Source organism: Sinocyclocheilus rhinocerous, unplaced genomic scaffold (genome assembly GCF_001515625.1).
Source record: "Sinocyclocheilus rhinocerous isolate Xijiao unplaced genomic scaffold, SAMN03320098_v1.1 scaffold258, whole genome shotgun sequence".
Lineage (NCBI taxonomy): Eukaryota > Metazoa > Chordata > Actinopteri > Cypriniformes > Cyprinidae > Sinocyclocheilus > Sinocyclocheilus rhinocerous.
In genome coordinates this window covers 333,462-343,678 of record NW_015634010.1, presented here as the reverse complement: position 1 = coordinate 343,678, position 10,217 = coordinate 333,462, and the positions used below count along the sequence as shown (strand labels likewise).

General features: G+C 38.8%; 1 protein-coding gene across 1 annotated transcript; it reads left to right on the top strand.

Annotated features, from left to right (window-relative positions):
* The first annotated feature begins 845 nt into the window (after positions 1-845).
* LOC107744933 (fibril-forming collagen alpha chain-like) lies at positions 846-10,099 on the top strand. Its single transcript, XM_016558764.1, has 9 exons — positions 846-1,022; positions 5,367-5,568; positions 5,822-6,058; positions 6,535-7,233; positions 7,659-7,766; positions 8,304-8,462; positions 8,822-9,024; positions 9,327-9,422; positions 9,692-10,099. The coding sequence occupies exons 1-9, from the start codon at positions 846-848 to the stop codon at positions 9,860-9,862; spliced, it is 2,052 nt and encodes a 683-aa protein (XP_016414250.1). The 3' UTR covers positions 9,863-10,099.
* The last annotated feature ends 118 nt before the right edge of the window (positions 10,100-10,217 follow it).

Here is a 10,217-nt window from a genome sequence, read left to right as displayed (position 1 = left end):
CTACTCTTAAAAAAAAAAGTTCAAAGGGGGGGGGGGGGTGTTTGCAGCAATGCTGTATAAAAAGAACCACTTTTGGTTTCCCGAAGAACCTTTTATTGAACAGTTATACAAACATTTTTTTTTTTCTTATTGTGAAGAATATTTGAATAATGTAAAGAACCTGTTTGCACTATAAATAACCTTTTGTGCAATAGAAATGTTCCATGGATTCTTCATGGAACCATATAAAACATTTATTCAAAGATACCTAAAGAACTGAAAAAAACATTTTACAAGTAAACTTTTTTCACAACCTTTGCTATATACAAAAATAAATAAATAAAATGCTATTATTGTGTTTTAAAAGAAACCTTTTATGATGTCAGGCATCTCACCTGTGACCTTTCAACTTTAACGCACAAAGCAGTCATTGAGTGCATTCAAGATGACTGCTGGGTTAGTTGGTGGCTTCTTGGCTCTTGTAAGTGAGCTAAGGACTTTAGAGGTTTGTATTTCAGTATTACTGGCTGCCTACACCCTGGTAATGAATACTGTGTTCTCCAATCTTACAAAGTTGTGGTGAGCCATGGTGAGCCAAAGTCCATGATTTTTAAGACACTTATGCCTCTTGTTAGAACATGTACATATACCTCCCAAGGGGTGTGTTATATTTTTTAAATGATCAAAAATAAAAGACATTTTATAAGGTTATGTCGCTTGATATATTGTGGACTGATTATGAAGCTATATCCAACCAGCCATTCACAAGAATGATCTCATTCAAACTGTTTACTACTCTGCTTCTACATGAAAATTTTAAGATCTCACCAGACAATAATCCATCTGATTCTGTGTCTAGCAGGAAGATGGTAACGCTGAGGTTGATGTGGGGACTCCTGGTCCTGTGTGTGGTGGCAGCCTCTCCCCGCAGATACACCCGACAAGCAGAACTAGATAACTATGACAACAACAATGTGGATTTAGACCTGAATGTGGATGGTGATGATGTCTATGACTATTACGATGGAATTGATGAACCACAGGTGAGAGAGTCTTTCAAGGTTTCAAAATTCATAAATGGGTTCAATTATCTTGATATGTTAATATGGGCAGTCATATGTCAATATTCTCATTGTCATGGATTTCGGGATGATCCCTTTTTTCAGCCTAGTTTCCATAAATGGGTTTTGCATTAGTACCTGAATTCTTTCATTTCAAGTAAAAGTCCTATTTTCCAATATATGTCTCATCTAAGTGTTTTTTTAATCAAGCCTTATTCATATTTGGACCTCGATTACTGATTCCTATTTCTGCAAATCCATTCGTTTCCTCCAGTCTGTTGAGATGGCTAATGTTCAAGCATTGGACTCAGTTCTAATTGACATGCAGGAATGTATTTCTGCAGTTTTGCTTCAGGGTGACAACTTTTCATTTGCTCTGCTGATCCAATTTTTCCTGGGGATAATAGTATCCAGCTATGTCAGTCTTTGGTTTATGATTTTCATTTAGAAACTGGTTTTAACCCAGCTGCTGTGCTTTAGGGTCGGTCACTGAGGGCATGTGGGCCTGTATTTACTCATCCTGTCTGATTTCAGAACAGTACTCTGCTATGCATACTAATATTTGTCCCTTCTCGGTGAAGTGAAAGTTCACAAGAACCATCATTTTCAGTAAATTGCCTTTTTATGATTGTCCTTGTATGTTGTTTAAAGAACTGCTCATGAACAGAGGCATACTGGTGCAGCAAAGTTCAGTGTGTTGAACTGATTTATCGTTCTTTTTTTAATGTAACAAATACTTTTCTTGGACATATCATCTGTATGATGGACAGACCAGATGTTGTTGAACGTGAAATGTTCTCAACTGAATTTTTCCACTGGCACAGCCTTTATGTAATGAGCGGCAGACACTGGCATTTTTACTGTACTGAAATTCACTCATAATCAACAATTGTACAACACTAGTCATACTTGTGCCTCAGATTATTTCACTTAAGTGACATTTTAAGATGGATGCACAATAACATCATTGATAGTAGCTCAAAGCATCTAATCTTGCCAATACTTTCTGTCTTGGTTTTCATTTCCTAAATTACATTTGTAGCAGCATCCACATAGAACATAATTTTCATTTTAAAGTAATGTTTTAGTTAACAACATTAATTTGGGAATGTCTGGTATTATTATACTTAATGTTCTTAACATACTTTATTGAATGTCGTTGTAAACTGGCCATTGCACTGAGGTTTGATAAAACAGAAGTTAAAGTATGCAGGTATGAAGAAATGTATCATCTTCAGCATGGAAAAAAGGCTAAAACTATGTTTGACTGGCACAAGCCAAGATGGGTTTTTAGAAGAATTACATTGAAGCCAAGAGACTTAACTTGATCCTGATGTGAATGTTATGTAGTTAAACCCACAATCAAAAGTACACTTGTGAGTTACAGCACATTTTCCTTGTGTAAGGCTCTTAATTTTCAACTCTTCAGGATATTATTAATGTTTCATAAAGTGTGGGAACGTTTGTCATTCCTCACCATCACCACCTTTTTTATTATTATGAAGAAATGCAGCTTCATTGTGAATGGTGGTTTATTTAGATTTCTGGTACAACTTCTAAAAGTAAATAATCTGACTAAATGTATCTTACATAAGACTTTGTTTTTGAGGAGTTACAAGTTGAAGTTGCTTGTACATGTAAGAGTGTTTGTAGGTTCCTTAGGCACATGCCTGTATTTGTCTGTGTAAATGCATGTATGAACAGGGACATATAATGTATGTGCAGGTGTATTTGTATTATACTCTCACTCGAGTTACTGCTGAAATGTTGCTCCTGCTGTAGTGTGAATCTTGGGCTCTAAAGGTTGCACTTATCAATATACCTGTTCTAGAGGTTTCTGAAAAAGCATAAAGCTAGACCAACAAAAAGCATGAAGGCATACAAGCCTTTATATATAGTTGCAATACAATCTATGTATGTTTGATAATTTTTTATGCATACTTTTCTCTATATTGCATATCAGTCCCAGCATGATGAAAATTCAAATTCAATTCAAATTTTTTTGAATAGCGCTTTTCACAATACACATGGTTTCAAAGCAGCTTTACAGAAAATGAATGTGTCTACATTACAATTTAGAGTGATCTGTTATCAGAGGTGACTGTCCAAGTAATGTCTATTTCAGAAATGAACAGTTCAAGATAATAGAATCATACAGTTAGCTAACATGAATTAATTAATTTTAGGCATGAAAAATGAGCTCATTAATGCAATTATTACAAGTGTGATCATAATGATTACAATATAGAGAAATTTTGGCCATTGTGCATGTTGATTCAAAGTGGCGTCATCTGAGATCCTAGCAGGGGTCAGCGTCATCTCTTCACAGGCGTGGGGTCATCTGAAGTCTGGATCCATGATGGAGCTACTGTAATCTCTAGTTACTGTACCTCGAGGTGGGCATCCCAAGGTAGACACAAAAAGGCAGATGGAAAATAATTAGGTCTTTAATCTATGCCTGTTCATGAATACCAGTATCATTTTGTAGTCAATCTAAGAGTATGTCATGTTCTATAGTGTCGAACGCAGCATTAAGATCAAGTAAAACTAGTATTGAGACATCTTTGGTCAGAAGATAGAAGTCAGTCATTTGTAATTTTAACGAGCGCAGTTTCTGTGCTATGATGGGGTCTGAATCCTGACTGAAATTTTTCAGAGATGTCATTTTTTGCTGGAAAGAGCACGATTGAGTGGATACAACTCTAATATTTTAGACATAAATGGAATATTTGAAATGGGTCTGTAATTTGCCAATTCATTTGGATCTAGTAGTGGATGTTTGGGAAATCGGATAAAAATAGTGATATCAAAACGTTCCGATTTTTTTTATGTTAACTACTATTGGTAATATGTTCACCTGTTGTAAAAATAAGAAAATAACAGGTTATAGGTTAGGTTAAACTCAAACCAACAACAGCAAACCAGCGACAGAATCAGTTTCAGTTGAACCTAATGACCTAACTAACTTTCAGTTGAACCTAATGACCCCTTTGCGTAAAAGTTGCAACAAACTGTTGCATTGCTTCCACAATAGAAAGATACAAATACTTTCAAACTTACACAACACTTATACAATGCACATTACTTTATAAAATCAACTTTTGTCTACCCTTTTAGTTAGTTAGTTAGTTAGTTAGTACTTTTTGACTAACAAAATGCTGACAGGCTTGTGAGTCACAGGGCTGCTGTAGAATAGATTTTTGTAGGGGTTCCAGAAAGCTCTCATGCATCCCGGTATCTGAAATGAGTCATTGGCACTGTTTATTGCTTTACATTTTGCTGATTTCTTTTGGCCATCCTTTTAGCCTTTGGCTTTGTGTGTTTGGCTAGGTTGTTGTATGAAAAACAAGCATATTCCAAGCAAGGCCTCTCAAAGGCTTGTTGTTTTACGGACTCAGTAAAGTAGATTTCGGCCATTTGCCTTAATACCCGACTGTTGACAGAATTAATAGTGTAGTGCATTTTAATAAAAGTTTTAATAGGTTCAAGTTGACCATTATGTGAGACAACTGAGGTGGGTCCTCTAGAGTTAATTGAACACTCTGGAAAGAAAATGTGCAGAAATATGTATTTTTCTGCTACCATGTATGTCTTGGTTCCACAAGGACCATTTCTGGAGAATAGCAGCTGCTTGCAGATGAGACAGTGAATGGTTTCACAGCTCCCCACTCTGGACTGTAGTGGAATCAAATACAAAAATTGCTGATAAATGTAGTCAACATTACAACATTAGCAGAGTACATGAAATGAAAAATGAATAGAATGGATTTAAAAATCAGCACATCAATATGATCTGTAATTTGTCTCATACCTCGCAACAATTAGCATTTATTAGGAAGAGGTTGACTTTGAAAGCTTTGAATGAATAGGCCGATACCCATTGAAAAGTCTATTCTCTTTCAATGGGACAGCTATCTGCTGAGTCACACCTTTTACTGAACCTCAAAATAGTTTTTGTTACAATCAAATGTGTTAATGTATCTGCAAGACTCTTATGCTTTAGTAGGACAAACTGATGTCTAATGAATAAATGGTTTGTATCTGGGATATTTTTTAAATCATATGTGGTGTGAATCAATTATTTACAGCTCAAGGGTGTTCAGTCCCAGTCATGGAGGGACAACATCCTACATATTTTAGTTCCAATCTGCCCAAAAAATTTACCTAGAAGTTTCTAGTAATCCTCAAGACTTTAACTAGCTGGTTCAGTTGTGTTTAATCAGGGTAGGAGCTAAACTCCGCATGATGGCAGTCTGAAAAGGCCTTGTTAGGGTTTGTAACATAACAAAAATGAGTATAGTGTACTGACCTAAATTCTTCTTGCAGATAGAGATTGGCACCTTGAGCCCTGATGAGGATATTGATCCTTCACATCATGCCTCATTGGAGGAGGAAGAAGAGGAGGAGGTGGAGCATGAAGAACGGACAGTTGAGGGGAGAGAAGACAAGGAATTACCCATAAAGCCTCAGCTTATTCCATCAGGCTCTGGGGAGTCAGGGACTCTGATGGGCCCTAGTGCACAGGGAGGTCTGTACTATGCATAGACAGACGCACACACTACTAATTGTCATGAATAGCCTGCCAACCATTTCATCATGCTGTTGTTCCATTTAACTGGCAATCTGATTGGTTAAATGTGTTTTAATAATTCTTTAACTTGCTTTTTATGTGCATAATATTAAATTCATCACTCATAGTGTTTACTGAACCAGTCCATATGGTTCTAAGTGTAATTCTAATTCTAATAACTGTTCTAACACCTAACCTTGTCTTGAACAAGAGGAGGAGCTTCGTCTGACGCCCATTGACATCCTTCAGATTTCTGGGGACTTTTCGGGTTCTGGTGACTTGGGCTCTGGAGACTTACTTCATGACAAAGATTCCGGTTCTGGAGAGCCTTTGGGCTCTGGAGGTTCTGGGGCCTCTGGTGACATATCAGGTTCTGTGGAGTCAGAGGACCTTGGTTCTGGAGTCTCTGGGCTTTCTGGTTCAGGCATAATATTGATCTCAGGTGGAGGTCAGTACTCAGGACCTTGGTTTGCTTTATATTTACACTGTCAGAAAAAAATGTGTTCAAATTGTACCTTTAGGGGTACAATAGCTTGTCAATGGGGTAGTAATCTTGAACCTTATCTACCTTTAAATGGTGCACATTAGATGTCCCTTTACAATTTTTGTAAAATTTTTCTGATAGTATAGCTTGAGAGGATTCTTGATTACTTCAGCACAATATTTGTTTTTCTGTGGGTGAAGTGGAGTCCAATTTATAGTCTCTACCTGTTAGACCTTAGTGGGGAGGGATTTCCTGAGGGTTTTTAAGCAAGTAATCATGATCGGTAATTCACAACCATTTAACGGTTTTGTATTGGTTAAAATGTTGATTCAAAATGGGTAACTCGTAATCATTGCCAGCATTTCTGTCATGCTGTTATCTCTCATCTATTGTTGAGGAGGCTAATTTCTTTCTTGCCACCCCACCTTGTCTCTCACAAGAGGAGGAGCTCCACTTGACGCTTGAAACCATTCCACACGAGGCCTCTGGGGATTTTGGGGAGTCTGGAATCTCTTGGGTGTCTGGAGCTTCTGGGTTACCTGAGCTGTCAGGAGAGCCTTCAGCCTCTGGGGTTCTTGAGATATCTGGAGAGCCTGTGGCTTCTGGGGTACTTGAGGTATCAGGAGAACCTGGGGCCTCTGGAGTACCTGAGCTGTCAGGAGAGTCTGGGGCATCTGGGGTACCTGAGGTGTCAGGAGAACCTGGGGTCTCTGGGGTATCTGAGGTGTCAGGAGAATCTGGGGTTCCAGAGGTTTCAGGAGAGCCTGGGGCCTCTGGCGTACCTGAAATGTCAGGCGAGTCTGGGCTCTCTGGGGTGCCAGACGTATCGGGAGAGTCTGGGACCTCCGGGGTGCCTGAGGTGTCTGGAGAGTCTGGGATCTCTGGGGTGAATGAGGTGTCTGGAGAGTCTGGGATCTCTGGGTTGAATGAGGTGTCTGGAGAGCCTGTGATCTCTGTGCTGCCTGAGTTCCCTGGAAAGTCTGGAAACTTTGATTTGTTTGGAGAGTCTGGGGTCCCCGAGGAGACTAAACAGCCCGAGGTCACTTTCGAGTCAGGAGAGTCTGGGAGCCCAGAAGAGTCTGGGGTGACTGAGGCCCCAGACGTCACCACTGAAATATTAATACCTGACTTAGATGAAGGTCAGTACCTATCAATACCATGCATTTCTATGACTCAGATTTATGACAGAAATCTGGTAGTGTTGGTTACAACTTACTGGAGTTTTTTTTTTTTTTTTTTTTGAAAAATAGCTTAGAAGAATAGTTAAGACAAGCTTAGCAAGAGTTACGAACACTATTGAATTTATTGTTGCACCCATCAATTCTAAGCTCTAAGCATTTTATACCAATCCTCTGATATTATTACCTGTGTGAAACCCATATATTTCATTTAACTGGCTGACCATGGTTAAATGTGTATTCATTTGCTTTGGTGTGCATTATAACAATAATAATCATTATAACTTCTCAGTGTCAGTATTACTCACTGCCTGTCCTGTTCCATTGTTCATCTGTCCATGTGCTAATCTGTCTCCTAACACCTTCATGTTGTTGTGTTTAACAAGAGGAGGAGATACTCCTAACTACCCCGACCACTCCCTTGGAGGGGACTGGGGGTGATATAGGGTCAGGGGTACGTGATATTGACAAAGATATTGACACAGATACAACAGGTCAGTATTTCACTTGTGTTTAACCATTCTTAAGGCAATTAAGATGATTCCATAATATGTATCCTCAGTGGTTTTAAGACCTGTTCAGTGTGTTATCTAATTAAGTTATGTTGCTACCATAGATACCTACATATCACTATGAAGTTCTGTTCTGCAATATTCTGCGGGGGTGTCCAATCCTGCTCCTAGAAGGCCACAAATTCCTGCAGAATTAAGCTCAAACACACCTGCCTGAATGTTTTTTCGTCCCCCTGAGGACCTTGATCAGTTCAGGTGTGTTTAGTTGGATAATGGAGCTAAACTCTGCACTAAAGTGGCCCTCCGTGAGAAGGACTAGACACCTTTGCCGTACTGTATGCAGCAGCACATGTTCATGTGACTTTTGTAGTCTCTTAACAATATGATACAAAAGTGCAAAAACTGTTTGCCTCATGTCTCAAAACAGGTGGTCGCTGGCATATGCATCAGTACAGTTTCTGTGTTTTAATGTGTATTTGTGTTTGTCTTCTGAATGCCACCTCTTAATTTGGTGGTAAGGTATGGCCACCTGTATGCTCTGCACCTGCCTGGTTGGATCTGTGTACTGTGATGACCTTAAGTTGGACCGTGTTCCTCCTCTCTCCAAAGAAACCACTCATTTCTATGCCCGCTACAACAAAATTGCTAGGATCAGCAAGTCTGACTTCGCCAACCTGAGTATGTGTTTAATCAAAGGGACAGTCAAAGTTTTAATCATGTCAGTTAAATTCAAGTCAGTATGAATTCAAAATTGGCAAAAAATTATCAAATCAAGCACTGCCCTACATTTTTTTTCTAGCTGAATATCTGGTTTCATTCAGAAATAAATCACATTACAGAAGTAATGTTGAAAATGGGTTGCAATTCCTGTTGACTTGAAGCCTAGAGTTCATATAGACAGCAGGTTGTCTAATAACATTCATTACCAGATCTGTTAGCTTAATCGATATTTGATAGCTTTAGCTTGATGAAAAATATGAATTAGATTTTTTCATGAACTTCACTGAATGGTCTTTTTGTCTTTTGCTGTCATAAAGATAAATTAAATAGGATCGATCTGACTAGCAATGGCATTTCCAGGATTGATGATGATGCTTTCTTTGGCCTTCCTGCTCTGGAGGAGTTGATATTACGAGAGAATAGTATTAGACAACTTCCTGCTCTGCCACCCTCTATGACCCTTATTGATGCCTCTCACAACCAGCTGGGCAGCACTGGCATTCAGAGAGAAGCTTTCAAGGTAGGAAAAGCAGTAAGAATAAAAACTGTGGAGTTTAATAACAAAGCATTAGCCTACCTTTGCCCATTATTTTCTGAGCTTTCCTTGCATAGTCTTCCTTGATCCTGTGATAGCCTACTGTTGTGCAAGCAGACCCGAGAGAACAACTTACAGTTCATTTAAATTAGAGAAAAACCAGACAGCAGAAAAGCATCCACTTTCTATGGGAAATTGCTGCTATTAATCATAAGTAGATGTGTTGAGTATACCTTAGATAATTTTGTTTGGCAGGATTGTCATCAGCTCATGATTTCTGTTTCCAGGACATGCCAGGGCTACTTTACCTTTATTTGACAGACAACAACATAGACCACATCCCAGTTCCTTTGCCTGACAGTCTGCGCTCTCTGCACCTACAGGTACCTGTACTCCCACCTCACTAGTGCCACCTTGTGGACATTTATGCTACTTGCCACCTAACTGAAACATTAATAGATTTTAATTTAAAGGAGCTAGTTTAAATTTAAAAATCTTTCTGGTGGTCTGCATAGTGCTCTTTAATGAACACTGACATCTTTGCTGAAGTAAAATTAAGTATCTCACAAATTTAAACATTTAAAGGAATTATTTAACATGGACGTGTGTAGCTGGATGCTACATTGAAAACATTCTCCGTTTTATCATTTAGAATAACAATATCCAAATGATGCACGAGGACACCTTCTGCAATCCGCATGACTTGAATTACATCCGCAACGCTCTTGAGGATGTTCGCCTGGACGGTAATCCCATCAACCTCAGCAGAACCCCACAGGCCTACATATGTTTGCCACGTATCCCTGTTGGTGCCCTTATTTAAGCTGGAAAAACGCACACTCAAATGCACGCGTACAAAACTCACACGTATGCACATGCATCAAAACTCCTCTGTGCGTACCTCTCTCTCTCTTTTTTTTTTTTACTTTGGGCTCAAGCAAACACTTGGATATGAATGGCTGTCTGTAAAGGAGGTTGGCATAAATACATAATCTCACACTCTCACAGGAGTTCTGGTGGACACCTCCAACTCTACGCTGCTTGTGTTTCTACCTTTTGACCCAGTACATACTTTTCATAATGTAGGTTTCTAATAATTTCTGGATTTATGACGTCTCAAACACAGATACGTGTCTAGCCTCATAAACAATCTCATTTAGAGAAACAGAACAATGGAT